This window comes from Acipenser ruthenus, chromosome 39 (genome assembly GCF_902713425.1).
Source record: "Acipenser ruthenus chromosome 39, fAciRut3.2 maternal haplotype, whole genome shotgun sequence".
NCBI classification, from domain to species: domain Eukaryota; kingdom Metazoa; phylum Chordata; class Actinopteri; order Acipenseriformes; family Acipenseridae; genus Acipenser; species Acipenser ruthenus.
The window spans coordinates 1,305,292-1,325,655 of NC_081227.1; the positions used below are offsets into that span (position 1 = coordinate 1,305,292).

The following is a 20,364-nucleotide window of genomic DNA, read 5'->3' on the forward strand; positions in this document are numbered from 1 at the left end:
CTTTTTCTTTATTATTTATTATACACAGCAAAATGTTCAATTAAATAATCATGCAACTGGCTGGAACTTATTTTGTTAAATGGAATGGGTAGGAAAAGTTTCCCTTCCACAGTTTGCTTACAAGCCGCCAAACCCTGTTCATTGACTTCTGTTTGACAGCATGCTGCAACCCGGGTCCTCCCCCGCGTCTAATGACGACACACGACGCAGCAAGCGGGCTCGCCTCCGCCTTTGCGAAGCGGAGACGAGGGAGCGCGCCCGGCGGTCTGCGACTGGTGGATGGAGAAGGAGGCAGGATTCTGAAAGTGGGGGGGACGGTTTCGTTCAAAATTACAGAAAAAAAAGAAAATTAGGCACTGCAGACATGACAGCCGAACTACCTTGTGAGAGCGGGGAGGCTACAGACAACACGGTGAGCAGACTGAATACTAGTTAGGTTTAAAAGCTAAATCAGTACCACGAGAAAAGTTCGAAAGCCAGTGGATGTAAATAAAAAGTTTTGACCAACCCCAGCCAAGTTGTACATTTCGGTCGGGCAGACTGCACAGCAGTTGTACATGTTGTGATTGGTGTGTGATCAGATGATAAACAGCACTCATTTGATTTTATGTCGCTTCATGTACATTTGTTTAATTAACAGCGACAGTATCTCCGGGAGGTGAGGGCAGGGTTAAACTTGTTGCTGATGTCAATCACAGTGCCCGAGTCGAAGGTAAAGTTTCAAAACATGCATCATCAGGCAGATATCAACACAGAAACACCATCTCTCGACACACATCTAACACAGCCGCTTTCAACCGAGAGATTCAAAAGCACTACCCTAGTTCCATACCGGGGTAGTAAACACATACAACTGACATTTAAAGAAACATGTAAACACGTACTTTCTGTACTGTAGTTTCGTTTCTTGAGTATTCTAATCTATATGTTTAAACAACACAAACAAACAGTTTGCCGTTAATTGCGAGTGTTTTTTGTTGACAATGGCGGATTTTGACACTTTCTATAGTTAGATAAAATGAACCGTCACGTGACGTTGTTGATTCTTTTTCGATACTGTATCTCTTAAGGGCGTTTTGCGGTATTACCTTTGTCGTAGGTGTTTAACGGTGATGCCATTGCAAATCCTCGATAACGCATTCAACTTTCATTCTACAATGAGACCACCTGCACCCTCTTGTTTACATCACGCCTCCTCCTAGTCTCAGCAAAGTGATAGAATAGGCATTAACACAAAACCAACGCATTAGTCCAGATGTAACAATGAAATGCAATACTCCAAGCATGTTTAATCAGAGATGGGATTTTAATCACTGTTTATGATGGGGTTGCTTTGATGACCCAAATGTGATCTTCCTGATTAAGTTTGGCAGAAATGAATAGGAACGGGGCCAATTATATTAATAGCAAGCATTTCCTACATAATGCAATTAAGCACATGCATGCCTATATCATTTCATTAAGGCCGGTGATCGTGTTCACAGGCATTACCGTGTGGGAGGAAAATGGGGTAGATTTGTGTTAATGGCACCAAGCCAGATGCTCAAAGAGGTGCCATTGTCCAGGTGCTCGCCTGAATTCGCTCATGGTGTTCCAGACCTGCTAGTAGGGTTGTTAATACTCCAGGCCCATGATTTTAGCTTTGTATGTAGGCCTTTTATTTTTATTTTTATTTATTTATTTATTTTTTATTTATTTATTTGGTAAAAAAAAGAATTCAAGTGGAAATAAAGCATCTTGTTAGTAAGTGTCCCAATGCCTTGCTTTGACTGAAGCCAGAATGGTTTTATAAATGTATTGAAGATATGTGTCAGTTGTAACAGTCATCTTAGTAGTAATCGTATTAAAAATAATGAATGCTTTCAAGTTAAGAGACGTTTAATGCAACTAAACTTAAAAAAAAAAAAAAAAAAAGCCTTTGGAGACCAGACATACAATCACAGACAAAAGTATTGTCACCTTACACTTAATATAAGATAATTCAAGTGTTTAGTGAACATTGGCTACCAATGTTTTTGTTTGTTTGTTTTGTTTTGTTTTTATATAAAGATTGTTAAACTACCAGAGCCTGTATTTTGGTCTTTGTCATATGAATTAGTAGCTAATGTTCACTACATGTTTGTATTTGCCACGTTTTCTTCAATTATGGAGTGCCAATACTTTTGTCTGCGTCTGTAATAGTTTTGCTTTGTATGAGCTTCTCTGTGAAAGGTTCAGTGGTTCAGCCGTGCATGTTTGAAAGTACTCCACAGTGAGGTCTCTTTCTATATTGGGAATCACCCATCGGCCTGGCTGCTCTTATCTCTAAAGCCTATTTTTAACACCCATGCCTGACATTAACTGCAGTGTGTCACTCTGCACTGATTGTATGTGCAGCTTGCAGCTGTTAGGATGAATGATGGGTTTGCTAGTATTAGAGTAAAGTATACCTTAGGTCCCAAATACAAGACATGCCTCTTCCTGAGCTCACCCCCTGTTGAAATGTGTCTAGGCTAGGTGAACCAAACCACTTTTGTCAAGATACAAGCTCCCAAGCCATTTTTACAATTCATCACTGTACTACACGGCCGGAATCCATGGTCACAAAACGAGACGAGCATCAGTGCTGATGAATGTCCGTACCAAGTTTCATCGTAATCGGATGGCCAGTTAGAGATCTGAAAAGGGGAGTGACTTTATTATTTAGCCATAGCCGCAGAGGATAATAACGAGGAACGTGCTGGTAAGACAACGTATCTTTGGCAGATAAGCACATGGTTAGCAGTACAGGACTTGAGAGAGTTTTCAGCATGTGGTCTGAGGTTGACAGACATGCTGTTTATGTTTTGGCTCAGGCGGGTGGTGCCTTACCTTAGTCTGTGCCTTCAGAACCCCCTGTCTCAATACTAGAGATTTGAAAAGGAGTGGCTGCTGGCCTTTTAACTGTCAGCAGAACACCACCAGAGTTTTAACCACACCTGGATTTCATACTTTGATCCTTCAGGACGTCTTGGGATTTTGGCCATTCCGGACCAGATCCTTAAAACAAAAAGAGTGAAATGACAGCAGTCCAGGATCCCTAACTACAGTAACTACTCCTGCACTGTGACACCCTAGAGAGAAATGCAAAGCACTGCCAGAGCTATCTGTGGCTTAAAATAGACCCTTTTGCAGGAGCCCACTGCCCCAAGCTCACCATATATGTCTCCTCCTGCAGGCTCCATCTCTTCAGCTGAGATCCCTACTTTTCCACCTGCTGTGTACCGTTTGCTTTTAATAGCATCTGACTTTGGTTTTAAAGTCACAGGTACCATTTACTAAGGGATCTTTTGGTTTCCTATGGAAGTGATTTCAAATAAACCTTAGACATTGCGTGACACGTCAACCAGTCCCCATTCAAATGTGGAAGTTTCTCGTTGATCTTATTGACCTCAAGTTAATAATAACAGACATACCTGTTTTTTAAATGTTATTTGGATAAATAAAATAAGATTACATTTGTTTTCTCTGACTGTGGCAATGTCATATGGTTTATCTAAGCTGTGTTTTATTTTTTCTCTCCCTGTATACTTCTCATGAATGGGCGATGACTATGAATATAAATATTAGTGAGGAAAAGGTTTTGAATGTTAAAAGGCTGGTTTATGTTGGTGTTACATGTGTCTGGCTAGACTAAAAAGCTGAAAGCCGTGCAGTGTTGAATGTAACCGCACATGGTGGACTTCTGTCTTGTTTGAGTACCTGTGATGCACTGTGCCTCTTTACTGAGGGACTTTCCATTTCCTTCTGTTTACAAGAATGCCTGGTACTGCATTACGTAAGAAACCCCAGTGTGTAGGAGTGTAACAAAACACCAAAGACAGAATAAGATAAGTATCCCGCTATGCTTGCGGTTACTTTGTGTTAATAAGGCTAATCATTAATCCTGGACAATTTTGTTAAAGGCTTCATTCAGTGAGAGTTAAGGACAGGCGTTTTTCGTTTTCGTGATTAACCAGAATCCATGTTTCAGTGTGTTTCTGCTTGTTGGGTGACGTTGTACCTGTAGAGCCCCTTTGTTTCCGGTATGCAAAGCTTGGGAGTGCATATATTGGATGTGCATATGAATCAAAAAGTAGCTTTGTGAATGCTGTAACCTAGGTATGCAGTCAGCTTTATGCATCAGTCTCTGGGACAAATGGCTTCAGCTCTCTAGAATGCGCCTAGTTTTAACATTTTAAAATAAAGCTATGTAAAATATAGGCTGGCTTTCTCAAGGTGTGCTATTTGATAAAGTAGAATACTACAAATGGTGTTCATAAAACAGGAAAATGACAAGCATCGCAATATGGAAAATCACTGGCCTTCAAATATTTAGCCTACAAATGTGGGACTTGGTACTACTGTCGTGAAAGATAAGTTCTTGCATTGTTGTATTTTACAATTTTTTTTTTTTTCCAGAATAATCAGGTCCTAATAAATCAACTACAGGAAATCACTGGGACCCAGGATGCGAAGATACTGCAAACAGCACTGAAGGTTCGGTTACTTTTCTAGCCCTGTCTATACAGTTGCAGAGCGCGAAATGAAATGCTTTTGTTCCATCGCTTGGCTTGGGGAGTGTACTGAGCTGTTCTTGTGCTTTTATGTTCCGCCAGGCTAGTCATGGAGATGTTAGGCAAGCGATTGGATTCCTCACTGGCCAGGACCCGGACGCAGAGGTCATAGCAGTGGAGCCCTCTGATAGTGAAGGGAGTGTCGTCGGCAGGGAGGGACAGACCAGTAGGTCACGCAGCACGCTGGAGAGCATGCCCTTCTCTTCCCAGAACTTGTTACCCAAAGATGTGTTTTCTAAGGGAATCAAATATAATCATAAAATACGTGTGTCACATAGTGAGCAAGATTTGCAAGATCTGCAATTGAGCATGCCTGTGATGCAAGCGTGTATGAATTTATAAAATAAGCTTCCACCTCTACTATGCTGAACCATTTCAGCTTGCGTCTTCATGTTCTCACTGTTATAGAACCTTCTTGGGCAACATCTATTGCCAACCTTCATTTTGAGCTGTGATCTAAGATGGCGGCCATACATTCTCTCCATAAAGTCCAAAATAAAATATCTATCCACTATCGATATGCCACTAGCTAGCTTGCAAAAACCTTGACCTCTTCTTTTATTTTTCCAGAGGTGATCGACCTGACTGGTAATGACAAGGATGACCTTCAGACTGCCATCGAGCTGAGTTTAAAAGAGTCTCAAACCGCCCAGGCAGAAGAGCAGGACCTGAGCAGGTGCAGTGCGGGGTTGTGTAGCCCCGGATGGGTTAACAGCCACTCTGCTGTACTCTCTTATTCTCCACGCTCGTCACTGTGCCTCCTAACCCCCTTTACCATGGTCTTCCAGGGCTCTGGAGGCCAGTGTTGCTGATAACAAATCTCGGGTAAAAAGGAAAAGGTGCGAGGCCTGGGGGGACAGCTCCAATCCCATCGACTGGATCCGACGGGACGAATGGCCAGTGGGGCTGAAGAATGTGGGAAACACCTGCTGGTTCAGTGCTGTTATACAGGTGAGACGCATTGGGAAACACCTGCCAGTGCTGTTATACAGGTGAGATGCATTGGGAAACACCTGCTGGTTCAGTGCTGTTACACAGGTGAGACGCATTGGGAAATACCTGCTGGTTCAGTGCTGTTATACAGGTGAGACGCATTGGGAAACACCTGCAGGTTCAGTGCTGTTACACAGGTGAGACGCATTGGGAAACACCTGCTGGTTCAGTGCTGTTACACAGGTGAGACGCATTGGGAAATACCTGCTGGTTCAGTGCTGTTATACAGGTGAGACGCATTGGGAAACACCTGCTGGTTCAGTGCTGTTATACAGGTGAGACGCATTGGGAAACACCTGCTGGTTCAGTGCTGTTATACAGGTGAGACGCATTGGGAAACACCTGCTGGTTCAGTGCTGTTACACAGGTGAGATGCATTGGAACGGCTGCCACCAGACAAGATGGCACACGTTCTGGTACGCGTGAAACACGGCAAAAGGTATTATTACATCCCCTTATAAAAGTTTAACATAGTAAGAGCATAGTAAAGTATAATAAAGCATAGGTAAGCATTGTAAAGAATAATGGGCTATGGTAAAACAAAAAAGCAGGGCAAACCATGGTTAACAACGAGGGTTAACAACGAGGGTTAACTACATGGTAAAACTGCAAAAATACTGTGAATACAGGGTTGTGCTGCCAGTATTGCGGTAAAACAATTGTATTTTACCTTGTGTCCAATACAGCAGCACCATTTTGAGTTTGTTTGACCTATCTGACTGGTTTCACAAACCCTGATTAGCACACTAATCTTAGATTACTTTTAGGTAAAATAGTCTCAGATGAGCGCCACTTGAGATTTGTCAATCCAGCCGGTAGCTCTATTACTGTATGAATTTCCAAGTTCCTTCATATCTGCTCTCGACGTGTGCTTGTAAATTTGACATCTTCCTTTGCTTTGCTTTGATAAGTTTGAGCAGTGCCATCACTGTGCATGTGGTTCAGGGTACTTGTGTGTTGCAGGCTGCAGCCACATAGGCTGAAACGCTTTCATAGCAGTAGAATAAATGTAACCGCAGGCAGGTTTGCATTAGCCCAGGAGACTGGACAAAGAAATCAAGGTGGCATCCATTACCGGAGACAGGTTTCAGAGACCTTTTCCAGCTGATAATCGGCAAGCTAATTTTATTACAAAGCATTCCTGCCGGATTCCAGCGAGGAGCATCAGATTGCAGTCTGCATTATGATCAAGCTGGGACCGTGCATGTCGGGAGAAGCGGTTTACTATGAGCTACTCTTGTGGTTTTGTGATAATGACTGGAAAACCCTGAAGACATTAAGAGGATAGAGTGAAGCCTGGTTGAACCGGTCTGGGACTGCACATTTGTAATAGAGATGGCTTCTTATCCAAGGTTATTCAAGCTCAATTTACATTTTCCTGAACGGCCCCTTGCTTGGAACATTGTAGTACAATTCAAAACTCGCTTCGTTTTTTTAAGGCTTTAATATTGTGTGTTTGCTCCCAAGCTGCATGATTTTACTGTATGCTTTGTTTTTCAGTCTTTGTTTCACCTTCCTGACTTCCGGAGGCTGGTCCTGCACTACTGTCTTCCCCAGAATGTCCTGGAAAACTGCAAGAGCCACAGTGTGAGTTGGGTTGAGGGCTAGGGGGCAGGGTTAGGCTTTAAGTCCTAAAAACAATCCCAGACATTTTGGTATCAATAAAATGGTCAAAAAAAAAACTTGGAAGACACACTATGAGAAGCATTTCCTAGTTGGAAGAATATGTGTTAGTAGTACTGTGGTTGATTAAAACCAAGTTTGTACCCCAAGCTCCAGGATAGAGACCCCTTTTAAGGTCTTGCATGGTCTTCTCCACTAAGCCCTTCTCTCTCTCTCTCTCTCTCTCTCTCTCTCTCTCTCTCTCTCTCTCTCTCTCTCTCTCTCTCTCTCTCTCTCTATCTCTCTCGTTTTGTTTCTCTAGGAGAAGAGGAACATTGCCTTCATGCAGGAGCTCCGTTGCCTGTTTGCACTCATGATGGGCTCCAGTCGCAAGTTTGTGGATCCCTCTGCTGCTGTGGAGCTGCTGAAAGATGCATTCCGGTCCAACGAAGCCCAGCAGGTACTGTGTGCATTGCAATATTAGCCCACAAGTACATTTTCAATGGCTGGAGTGAAGTAGAACATGCCTAGGCATTGACATGGTATGTTATTGTGCAGTCTTCTTTTCTGCAACTATTGTGTCCACCTTTGTTGCAGCAGGATGTGAGCGAGTTTACCCACAAGCTTCTTGATTGGTTGGAAGATGCCTTCCAGTTGGCAGCCAATGGAAAGTAAGTTCAGTTCTTTCATCCATTAATAGCCAATAGTGTCTGGTCTTTTGGTGGGTCTCTTTGTAGCAGCAATCTGCCTTTTGTATGTGTTCATTTCCCCTGCGATTTATGAAGGGTGTATACAGACTTCTCAATTGCTCAGCATAGAAACTTCCATCCATACAAGAAAACGTACCCAATACATGCACAGTACACATCATAATAATGAAATGTCATGGATTAGGAAACACATTTTTGTTTATCCATAAAGAATTCAGAGCACTGGCAGCAGGAAGAGGAGCTTTCCTACTGTGCTACCCCACCCCGCTCTGTAGTCTGTAACCTGTCCTGAGAGGCTACAGTATCTGAGCAGGTGCAACATTCTGCCAGATTGTGTTGGGTTTTGGGAAAGGTGGTAATCAAGTTGATTCTGCTGGCTTTCATTGTGTCCCGTGTGGTTTTGTGTCCTACAGTAACCCCAAAGATAAGCAAGAGAACCCGATGGTGCAGCTTTTTTACGGAACCTTCCTGGCTGAAAGAACCCTTGATGGTAGGTTGACTTCTTGTCTTTTGAGATGCCACACGGGATGGGTGAGGCAGGTTTGTTTCCGTTGGGCAGGATTGGTCATCGGGCTTTTCTGAAGACGGTATTTCCAGTCCTGGTCGAGCACATTGATTGCCTTTGAAAGATTTAATATGGGTGTATGAACAGAGGCATTAGGTTAGGTAAGCAACTTCAAAATCATTCTGTTAAGAACACAATTAAAAAATATAGAATACATGTAAAGAATGACCTTTCCATGACAGGAACTAAATAGGGAAGTTTTGCTGATGTTAATCAAGTATTCTAGATTGAAACAGCTCTGTATTGGGCCATGGAAACAGAATTACTCATTGTAAACTGTGCCTGCTTCTCTGTTTCAAGGTAAAACTGTCTCCAACATTGAGCGCTTTGGACAGTACCCCCTACAGGTGAACGGATTCAACAACCTGGATGAGTGCTTGGAAGGCGCCATGGTGGAGGGGGAGATCGAGGCTCTTCACTCGGATCAAACCATCCGCTCTGGCCAGGAGGTAACTGATGCTGATTCATTGGCTTTTTTTTTTTCTGTAAAAATAATTGTTGTACTATCTTTAGACTGCACCCAGCTACCTCCAGACCCTCATCTCTCCCTACACCCGCACCCGACCTCTCTGCTCCACCTGCACTAGAAGACTGTCTGTACCTCCTCTACACTCCCCTGCCTCCAAAGCCCGCTCCTTCTCCACCATCACCCCGCAGTGGTGGAGCGACCTTCCTATGGATGTCAGGACTGCCCAGTCCCTGACCATCTTCCGGCACCTCCTCAAGACACACCTCTTCAGACAACACCTGTAATACTCAACTCTTCCCTTCTGGACAATATAGCACTCTGCCTTTAATGCACTTTAACTTGCACTTATCTGCTCCCTGTTTTACTGTATTTAATCCTGCACTTAATCCAATCTATGGTATCTTGTATTTCACTTGCACTCGTATCTAACCCTGACGTATCTATCAACACTGTTATCTGCTCTTGAACTGCCCCCATATCAAATCATACTGTGTTTTGTATTTGCTCTTATTAGGACTGAAGTCATTGTATTTTGTACCTTGCTCTTAATCAATTGTACTATAATTCTTCATATGTATTTTTTGTATACAACTGTTAGTTGCCCTGGGTAAGGGCGTCTGCTAAGAAATATAATAGAACTTGCAAACCCATTTTCTCAGAGTATACAGTGCTCATCAAAAAGGTTTATTCCTGGCTAATGTAGTAGATTTAATTAAACCCTAGAAATTGTATCCAATTGTAATGAAACAAGTTTCAAGTTTTCATAATAATAGGATTTTTCTTTTCTTCCAGCGGTGGTTTTCAAAGTTGCCACCGGTGTTGACCTTTGAACTGTCCAGATTTGAGTTCAACCAGTCTCTTGGACGGCCAGAGAAGATTCATAAAAAACTGGAGTTCCCGCAGGTGATTTACATGGACAGGTGAGTTCATTCCAGGTGTGTTTTCTGGAGTCTCTTGGAATCGCAGTGTTCCTCATTGAGAAAGTTATCCCTTGTGCGAGCAGGTACCTTTACAAGAACATGGAGAAGATCCAGGACAGGAGAGCGGAGGTGAAGAAGCTGAAGGAACAGGTGACTGTTCTGCAGCAGAAGCTAGAGAGGTAGGCCACGTGCTACCTTTGTACAGTACCACTTGTAGTGCAGTTCAGTCCATTTCTCCACCTTCTTATATACTTTACCATTAAGCAGATTGAGAGGTCAAAAACAATGGACAAAACTTTCGCCTATTCTTTTTTTTATTCATTCAGCTACCTCAATTACGGCTCAGGGCCAAACAAATACCCGTTGGCTGACATGCTGCAGTACGTCCTGGAGTTTGCAACCACAAAGCCCACCAGTGTTTCTCCCACTCAGGATATTAAAGTGACCTCCCCAGCATCCACTACCACTTTGAGCACACCCACAGATCCTGTATACGAGCAGACAAGGTAAGGAGTCCTAGGGAGGGAGTGTCGCTACACTGCCCTGAAAGAAGCACATTGAGATGCCTAAACCCAGATAGATTCTAGTTTCTGTTTTTCTGTTTATATGGACAAACAAGAGAATGGTACAGTACCATCAAGTTGACTGTCCACAAAGCTTTGAAGGGAATTTGGAAATGACACAAATAAAATAAAAGGCTCTTTATTATTTTTGAATAATCTGGGGGGGGGGGGGGGGGGGGGGGGGGGGGGGGGGGGGTGTAAAAACAAGATCAATTTGTATTTGACCTCATGTCTGTGTTTATCCTAGTCCTTCAGAAACAGAGAATTCAGGGCCACCTGACAGTTCAAACTCTATGCCCACGTCGCCACCACCCCAGAGGACTCCCATCTACAAGCCATTCACGCAGTGCAGACCGCCCATGGACACCCCCCCTCACCCGGCCCCCCACAAAGTGTCCGAGGAGGAGCTCTGCTTCATCAAAGGCTGCCTGCATCGCTGGAGAACAGAGGTGGAGCAAAACATACAAGGTGAGCCTGCAAAGCTACGCCATAGAAGACCTGATCAGACCTCCCAGTCACCCTAGCTGTGGTGTAATAACCTTGGGTTACAGCTCTTGTGTAGCACAGCTTTTATACTCCTAGTGTGCTATATAGAATACCATCTCTGTATCTCTGCTGAATTCCATTACGTGTAACTGTTTGTGCCACTAAAGGCTGGAAGGAATATAGCTTGTGTATCACTGGCTTCTTGCAATATCCGTTTTGGTGTTTTGAGTTAAGCCAGATTTGTTGTATTTCTGTTCTTTCTGCAGAGCTGAAGGACAGCATTGACCGGATCAACCACACTTTAGAGAACATGTACACGGAAGACAGCATGTGCCAGGTAACAGGCAGCGTTGCTTCTGATTTCAGGGTCAGTACTTTGATAACCATCAAGCATGTATGCTATTTCTAATGCGTGCCTTTCACGGGAGCTGGAATCTTTGACTGCTACCCTAACTCACTGTATGTAAAATATGCAGCACGCAAGTATTTTGCATTTAAGTTACCTTTACCGTGATCCAAACAACAGCAAATCTATCCGCACGACAATCTGTATGCACGTATAATAAAGGTAATACCGAAGTATCTGTGCTCTGTCATTGACACTCTCAAGTTTCGAAATCTCGTATGAAATACTGTACTACTATTGTGGCTTCTGCTAGACTTTTGTTTATTTGATTACATGATGTTCAGTAAAAGATCTAAATTGTTCATGTAGTTTTTTTTAAAGTTATGTCTCGATCCTAAAATTCTAGGTGATGCAAAACTTTTGGCCATAGCTGTGGATCACGCCACGGTATAACGGCATTTCGGGTCACTTATTTATTGTGTCTTAATATCCGCTGCGTATGTTGCTGATGTTTTTATATATTTGTTTCTCTCTTCTGCAGGTGCCCTACCGCCTGCATGCTGTCCTTGTCCATGAAGGCCAGGCTTCTGCAGGCCATTACTGGGCCTACATCTTCAATCACAGGTGTAAACTGTGGCTCAAGTACAATGACATCTCTGTCACGGAGTCCTGTTGGGAGGAGCTGGAGAGGGACTCCTATGGGGGTGTGAAGAACGCCAGTGCCTACTGCCTCATGTACATTGATGACAAGCTGCCTCGCCTCATAGCAGGTAACCGCACGGGGGCTCCTTTTATAAAGGCTTGAAACTGACCTGGGACCGCTCTCCTGTAGGGACCCATGACTGACTGACTGACTCAATCAGACTGTGGTGAATGGGCAACTTAATAGCCCTGATATGAGTGAGCGACCTGATCCTAAAAGCAAATGTAGACCAGCGCCTAATGTGGACCGCTGAGCCCCGAGTGTCAAGCAGCTTGCCCACTCTGCTCATTTTAAAGTTACTGGAATATGTGACGTGGTTGTAATTTGTTAAACTGAGAACAGTCTAAATGCTGTTCACATGAGCGCTTAACGCAGTGTTAATTACTGTAGATAAATACCCCAAAGTAGTGGTAGTAGGAAGTAAACCTGCCCTGCAAAGTTGAACTCTTTCATAGCCCTTTCATAGTAGTTTCTTACTAGTGTACCATTTGAAAGTTGGTGGTGCAGTATGATGCAGTTACCCTTGAATTCAAATGTCCTCTATCTGTGCAGGTGTGTTGCTAGAAGGTAGAAAAACAAATTGTCTGTTGCAGAGGACACAGATATGGAGACTGGGCAGGTCCTGGAGGGGGTGGACTCCCTGCCACCCATCCTGAGACGCTACGTTCAGGAGGACAACCGCTGGTTCCAACAGGAAGTGGAGGAGTGGGAGGAGGAGCAGTTCCGCAAGATTGCGCAGAAGGAGCCGCCTGTAACCATCACAGAAACACAGGAACTCTCCTTCACAACAGTGGCTGAAGGCAAGTCAGGTTTCATTTATTTTTTTGTCCAGCTGAATTGTCCCCCTTGCACAGTATGAAATCGATACAGAATGGAGCGCAAACCTCTTTTTCCCTCCAGATGCTAAACCGCAGCAGTTTACTTAGACAAATGACCAGAGAAATGAGGTTCAGCTGAAGACCATGCCCTATGTACTATATCAAGGTAGTGGTAGCTGTGTTCAGCATTGCATCATCACCTTATTAATTCACATTTGCATACAGCTATGTGAACAGGCTCAAGGTAATGCAACCTGCAATTTAACTTTTATAGTATCCACGCATAATCATGTGGACTTTGCAAAGGACTCTGTTTGCAAAGGACTGTTTGCAAAGGGATTAGCCGATAATTCTTATGTCAATTACCGTTGTGAAAGAAATGTATTTAGTCATTGTGTATGTGGTTTCTTTTAGTTTCCTGGCCATGAGAGTTTTGTTTACTAGGCTGGCATGACGTTTGATTTCAGTTGTGTGTCTCATTTCCATTTCTACCAGAATCTGCCCCTAGCCAGCAAAACTCGCGGTCTCTGTCTTCGGAGCATGCTGTTATAGCCAAGCAGCAGACCGCCCAGGCTATCGCCAAGACAGCCGACTGCTACGAGAAGAAGGGAGTGGAGGCTGCACTCGCGGAGGTAAACACTGACATGAAGACCCCATGTCATCTGATCTCTGCATTGCCAGGTGTTTCTCGGAAATTATTACACACATTGAGGTCGCCCTTATTACTAAATAAGGTTCAGCGGTCATTGGATCTGTTTCATTTACTTAACATTCCAGAAGTGGATGACTTCAGAAGTGCTTCACAATGAGCAGACCGGCTTTATATAGCTTACGATCACCTCTGCGCATATTGGTTGTCTCTCTCAAATAAACAGTTATTGCAGCGATACAAGATTCTTACCACCCTGTAGTGCATTCTAGTGTCTCCTGAAAATAAACTGAACAGTTCCTCCTGATTTTTTTTTTAGCTTTTCTATTTAATTTCTACCTTTTTTTCCCTCTTGACAATCCTGTCTCCTGCTCCTTCATCATTTAGTCTATTTAATGCACCTCTCCTGTTCTTTTCTGCACTGTTCTTGCCTTCCTTTCCCTGTCTGCAGTCCGATAGAGAGAGTGAGGCTGTGGGCAGCACTGTGGAGTGTGAAGCCAGGGCTGACTCCCAGCCACAGGATCAGCCCCCCAAGGAGGGTGATAAGCAGACTGAGAGCCAGGTCTCCGAGGTGGAGATCCCCAGTGTGGGCAGGATTCTGGTGCGCTCAGACGCAGACGGGTATAACGAGGAGGTACAAGCCTGATACCCACCATTTCATGGCTCAGTCACCTGTTTCTGCATGCCAGGGTGATGCCTGAAAAACTTTCTCCTCTGTTCAGTGCATCAGCTATGCGTGCTGCAGTGGAATTGTTTTTTAGACAAACCATAACACTGTGCTTGCCTATGCAGAACAACAAATAAGTTTGAATGCCTGGTTGCATGTGATCCGAGTACAACAATATGCCATTTGGCAAGAGCTAATTATTGCTTTATAGAGCAAGAACTGGCGTTATATATTTGATTCACTTCTGTGAGAATTACTTTCTAATTGTAATAAAATGATGGGGAGTGGGGTAACTGAACATCTGGTTTGTCTGGTGGTTCTGGCTGGTTCCTTTTCTGTTTCTCTGTCCTTTTCACACGCTGTCTTCTTTCCATTGTTCTCTCTGCCGCCACCTTGTGGCAGATGATGTTAACTCCAGCCATGCAGGGGGTCATCCTGGCTATAGCAAAGGCTAGGGAGGTCTATGATAAGGACGGGCCTGAGGCTGCTCTCATAAAGGTATTTAGATTCACAGTGGCTTGCATACACTTATAATGACAGTATGTGGATGTAATCATCTTATTTAGCATTTATTTAGCATTTCTTTTTTTGGCCACAGTTGTCCTTGAATGATCTTCCCCATCATACTTACAGTTATACCTTGATTGTTCATTCTAGTATACTATGTTTTAAATCAAAAGATTAAGTGCTTAATTGCATATGTTTTCTCTTTTTCTTTTTAATTGATCTACAGTAATTTAAATCTAAAAACAAAGGTGGTTTCTTTGTTACTAAGTGTGGGTGTTTCTTTTGTTTTTAAATCTTGTGAGGTTCGTTTCTGTCTTTTTTGAACCCTTCAAGTTTTGGTTTTGTCTCTTCTCAGGCGTTCCATGAAGAATACTCCCGGCTCTACCTGCTTGCTCAGGAGAAAGCCAGCCCCCAGAACGACCCCCGTCTCCAGCACGTCCTGATCTACCTCATCCAGAACGAAGCCCCCAACCGTGTGGTCGAGAGGACACTACTGGAGCAGTTCGCAGACCGGAACCTCAGCTACGATGAACGGTGCGATCGTTTGAAAGAGACGCCAAATGTGTCGCAAACCCAAATGAATAACCATGTTATTAACCCACATCGCCTTCTACAGATGGACAGGTTCCTCCATATATCCCCATATATTCTGTTACTCTCAAGCATTTCCTAACCAAGTTTGATCAGAATTGGATAAGCGGTCCCCAGCAGGGTGATGTTTAAACAGAAACACGAGCATTTGTAATTGAGATATTCTGACAACATTATGATCATTCTGCGTGGCTTTGAAACATTTCATCTATGACCTTTTAAATAGTAAATGGGTTTAGTTCAGCTAATTCAAAGAGCCAGTTTAAAGGTACATTTCTTTGCAGGCTTACCCTGTGTCTTGCCTTGCAGGTCAATCAGTATAATGAAGCAGGCTCGTGCGAAACTCCGTCTGATTGGACCAGAGGACATGGATATGGACAAGTACAGGGTGAGGCTGCATTTGTTCTGCTTAGAAATCTGTCTTCTGGGAGAAGTCGTTCTTTAAGCAGTGGACAGTTAAAATACATGATCAATGTGTATCAATTTTACCTGTTATTTATTTTATTTTTTTCTCTACCCAATATGACAACCCATAATGGTTGACTTCCGTCAGACCAATGGCTTATTTACGCCTGCCAAACCTAAGCTAATAAACCCTGGAGTCGAGGGGACAGACTGGGAAATCTCTGCCTGTCACCTCACCGGTGTGGGTCACTGAAGCACACAGAGTTGAATCTCCCCAGAGGGATTTCCTCCCGACCCTGCAGGAGGGCAAAGGCTAATGCAGCGTTTCATGGGGGTCCCTAGCCGAGATCGGCAACTTCATGCAATTGAGATTCGGACCAGTCCGCACCTCCCTTGAAACAAGCCTTTACTCTTGATATCCACAGACCAGAGCACAACACACCCTTTTCCAATCCTACCTGCAGATTGCAGTATGCATGTAGTTGCGTCAGGCAGAAACCTAACTGTATTTGTCTTTACTTTTAGCAGAAATGGCATGAAGACTACAGCCTGTTTCGCAAGGTGTTTGTGTATCTTCTAACAGGGCTAGAGCAGTACCAGAATGGAAAGTATGTTGGATCATTTATTTATCTTTTTTTTAAAACTGTAGTCTTTGCCCATGCTAAAGAACAGTCTGCAAGTGTGTGTGTTTTCATTCTCCAGAGTTCGTGAAGCGCTGACCTACCTGGTGTATGCCTACCAGAGCAACAGCACATTACTTAGGAATGGGGAAAATAGAGGCGTAGAGGAGTCACTTATTGCACTTTATAGGAGGAAATGTTTAATGGTGAGTGACCAATGCAGTAGCATTTATGTGTATATATTTTGTGATGTGCCTAGGTGAGTCAAGAAATCCTGGAGGGGGACACACCATAAATATTAATTTTAAATTTCCAATCTAATTTCCTATAATTTTAAACTCTGCACTAAGGCTAACCACTATGTTTGACCTGCATGATTTTAACTACAGTTTAACGTGTAAATGAACACCCGTAGACTTCAGATCAGCCCCTTTTTAGATCATTAAAATGGTCTGTGTTGCAGGAGCTGAATGAGAACGCAGCAGGCCTGTTTGACAGCGGAGAGGACAGTGATGTGGTGGAGGGGATGAGCATCATGAACGACCTGGTCATTCCCTGCATGCACCTAATGATCAGTAACGACATCTGCCAAGAGGACCTGGACGCCATTGAGATCATGAGGGATCGCTGGTGCTCTTACCTGGGCACTGACATGGACGGTGAGTGCAGGAGCCCCACGCACCAGCTTGGTTGCTGCTATAGAAGTGCTGGACTACCCAGTGGCTGGTAGCGTGGGTTTATTGTATTGGGTGGCCAGTGCAATCTTCGAGATGCAAATACTGAGCTTTCAAGTGATAAATGACTATACCGATTTTAAAGGGAGCTTCAGTCTGGTAGTTCAGTCATTACCTGTAGATGACTGCCCTTCCATTAAGTGCCTACAGCTCAGGTTGGTTATCTAACAAGCAATGACCGGTGCGTCTGACATGAATGATTTAAGTGGTTGCAAATGATAAATATTGTATTTACTTAGTTGCATGCATGCAGCAGTGTTTGAGATCTCTCGATGGGCTGGCTACACTCTCTATTCATTGTGCACTTGTCTGATTCTGAGCTTTTTTTATATTTGCAGCCACTCTGCAGGAGAAGCTGGGGGAGTTCTTGCCCAGGTTGCTGGACTGTTCAGCGGAGATCATCATCCTAAAGGAGCCACCGAAGATCAGGCCAAACTCGTCCCACGACCTGTGCAGTCGCTTCGCCGCTGTGCTGGAGTCCATTCACGGCACCTCGCCAGTGACTGTCAATTAAGACTTTAACGGAAAATATGAATCGGACTCTTGAAGCTTGGAACTGCCAAGATCACACAGTGGAACAGTCAGTCAACAAAGACACTTGTGAAAGAACTCCAAGGTAAAGGGCGCTTGATCTGACACATAAATGGTGCCCTGGATTGTATGCAAGTGTGTGTATTTTAAGCTATTTGTCTTTTTTAAAGCACCTTTTTTAATAATGAAATACACAAATATCGGGTCCCGCCATTAACTTATGCTCAAAATTGAGAAGTTTTAGCTATGAATGCTGCTCGGATCCATTGTACAAAGTTCACATGGACTGAATATTCGGATATCATTTCCCATGTTATCCTTGAAGAAACAGTCAGACTGTGTCTTTTATTTTTATGGCCCATATTTCAAAGACAAAGCTTGCATTACGAAATAGAACGAGCAGCACTGCATTTAAGTCATTACAAATCAGAGGAGCCTGCATAGAATGTGAAAGGGAAATATGACATGTCAAATGGGTGCCTAGTATTGACCCCGTGCGTGCCAAATATAACGACAGTGCTTTCAAAGGACGAATTACTTTAGTGCACCCCCAATGGGATTGTAAGAAATGTGCATTCTGTAGTTTAGTGTTTCAGTCACTGCATGGAAGTGCAGCACTGTATTCCCTGCTATGCCCAAGTAGTGTTTGCAAACCTTGAAAAGAGCATTAAAAAAGCCTGCCCTATTTCTTACGGACATGAGCTTACATTGCGTCTTCTTGACCGAGCTACCAGTGTCCCCTTTTTACATTTGAAATATGTTCTGATCCTTATAATAATCACCGGCTTGCAGGTTTGAATGCTGCTGCTTTTGGTTCCATGGTTCTAGCAGCTGATGTGTAGGTCTGTCATGTAGCCCTTGTCCGATGCACTGGATGACAGAAAACCATTTCGTTCTAAACACCTGGCATTTTTAACACAAATAAACGTTTTACATTGCTGTTTGATCTCTGGTCTGTCGCCTTTTTCTTTCTTTCTTTCAGATTCAGTCCCTTTTACATGTTGTCTTTTCCTTGCAGTATTCCAAAACATTTTTTTTCTGTTTTTACTAATTTTTGTTTCTTTTCTTTTTTTAACTTTCATCTTTTTACACTGAGGATATAACTTGTCAGCTGCACAAACACTAATCCCATGTCACAATCTGGATAAAATTATCTTAAAACTAGTCTTCTTTGGGGGCAGTGGATAGCAGTTCAGTTCACCACTAGTTCCACGCTAATGTGTTTAGATTTATACCGCTTACCGCTGTCATATATACTTCATGTCTACATAAATCTATGGAATTAACCTCAGCAATATCCCCCACTCAAAATGTTCAGTTATTCTGCAGAAGTCTGGTTTCTCAGATCCCCATTTGCATTTAGACTACTTTTTAATGTAGATTAAAGTTCTAAACAGGCTGTAGGTTTGAAACACAGTGCATTACTTTCCTGGTGCCCTGCTTTGTTGTTTGTATTCCTGCAGTGTTAACATAATTGCGATTTTTGTTTTGAGATTTTTATTAACATGTCCCTGGTCATAAATCGGTTTTGACCAGCTAGTTTCATTTCACATCAGTTTTATACACTGGTCTTTCTGTGCAAAATGTATTCCCAGACCCGTGTTAATCAGGGTCTATGAAACCAGACGTCAGTAATTCTACAGTCTTGCTGAAAAATATATTTCACACACTGGTGAGCTTGTGCCTGGTGCGATGTCCACTAGAGGGGGCTGTGCTGTGTGTTGCAGAAGGAAGTGTATTTGACACCTTCACCAGAAATTCTAAGCTTTTTTTACTTTTACATCTGACAAACACAGCTAATTTAAAACAATATTCAAATGCACAACTCTATCCCGCCCCCCCGTATCATCCATGCTATGAATATTGCTAATCAATTGGCCGTTTTGGAGTAGACTGAAAGATTCCTCGAACGTAAAGTGAATTTGCACCCTTGTGTATAACAGGTTTCAGTTGTGTTACAATGGATTGTATAATAACAGTATTAAGGTAGTAAATCGAGTTACAGAAAGGCAAAGGGATATTGAATTCTGCTAATGTTTTTCACACAATTTCTGCACCTTCTATAGCAGCATTCCTGTGTACATTCTTGTCATTGTCTTTGTACAGAAAAAAACCCAAACATTTAAACCGAGGACTGCTGCGTTACTGCTGACTCTCAACTTGACATGCAGGCATGATTCCAAGTTGCAGGATTCAGGTTAAAGAACAGAAATCTAATCAATATGATTTTGTGAATCATGCCTTGAATGCAGTGCTATTCGGCGAGGCAAGATTTAACTAAATAATTTGATATATATTTTTTTAAAGTGGTACATTGGAAGTGGATTTTTGGTGCATTTAAAAAAAAAAAAAGTTTTACTGTAAAATATTTTTGTGTTCTATGTGCAATAAAAAAGCCTTTTTTTAATGTGTAAGTGTTCATGCACAACTTGGTGACACTGTTTGTAAATTTGGGAGTGTTACACTGATTTGAACATGCATTGGTTATCAATTAAAATAATTCTGTGATATCCTGCTATAATTGGCTTCCTTTTATTGTGAAACTTCACAATTACTCCAGTCCCTCGGTGAAGGTGCCAAGTTTCCGGTCATTTCTGGGGTCAGTAAGTCGCCAAAATCCACTGTAGAGGTCCTGGGATGAAGAGACGAGAGGACAGTGGAGGAGTCCCTCTGACCTGTAGTGAGGACTTTTTTTTGCGCAAGAAAACCTAATTGTGGAGAAAAACGGGTCAAATTATCGGGCCTTTCAAAAAAGACAATACTGCTAGAAAACAAAGTGAAACCTCTATTATCTGAATTTTAATTTGGACCGTACATACAGGTATATGTACTGTCTCTACCAGTTTAGGGCTGGGTAGCACATTTCCTTTTAAGGGTTCAAAAGAGTATTACACTAAATTACTGCTTCCCA

General features: G+C 42.9%; 1 protein-coding gene across 9 annotated transcripts; it reads left to right on the plus strand.

Annotated features, from left to right (window-relative positions):
* The first annotated feature begins 122 nt into the window (after positions 1 to 122).
* On the plus strand, positions 123 to 19,974 carry LOC117397189 (ubiquitin carboxyl-terminal hydrolase 28-like). Of its 9 annotated transcripts, none has more exons than XM_059009480.1 (27): positions 123 to 412; positions 641 to 739; positions 4,420 to 4,497; positions 4,617 to 4,740; positions 5,145 to 5,250; positions 5,363 to 5,525; positions 7,068 to 7,154; positions 7,492 to 7,629; positions 7,767 to 7,840; positions 8,293 to 8,369; positions 8,745 to 8,893; positions 9,706 to 9,833; positions 9,917 to 10,012; positions 10,160 to 10,339; positions 10,644 to 10,864; positions 11,149 to 11,219; positions 11,770 to 11,998; positions 12,525 to 12,731; positions 13,245 to 13,381; positions 13,850 to 14,032; positions 14,468 to 14,563; positions 14,928 to 15,106; positions 15,473 to 15,551; positions 16,094 to 16,176; positions 16,271 to 16,394; positions 16,652 to 16,847; positions 17,261 to 19,974. In XM_059009480.1, the coding sequence occupies exons 1-27, from the start codon at positions 161 to 163 to the stop codon at positions 17,434 to 17,436; spliced, it is 3,732 nt and encodes a 1,243-aa protein (XP_058865463.1). In that variant the 5' UTR covers positions 123 to 160; the 3' UTR covers positions 17,437 to 19,974. The 9 variants fall into 9 exon arrangements, with proteins under 9 accessions (XP_058865463.1, XP_058865465.1, XP_058865464.1 ...); XM_059009482.1 differs by having other exon boundaries at positions 16,097 to 16,176; XM_059009481.1 differs by having other exon boundaries at positions 7,770 to 7,840.
* The last annotated feature ends 390 nt before the right edge of the window (positions 19,975 to 20,364 follow it).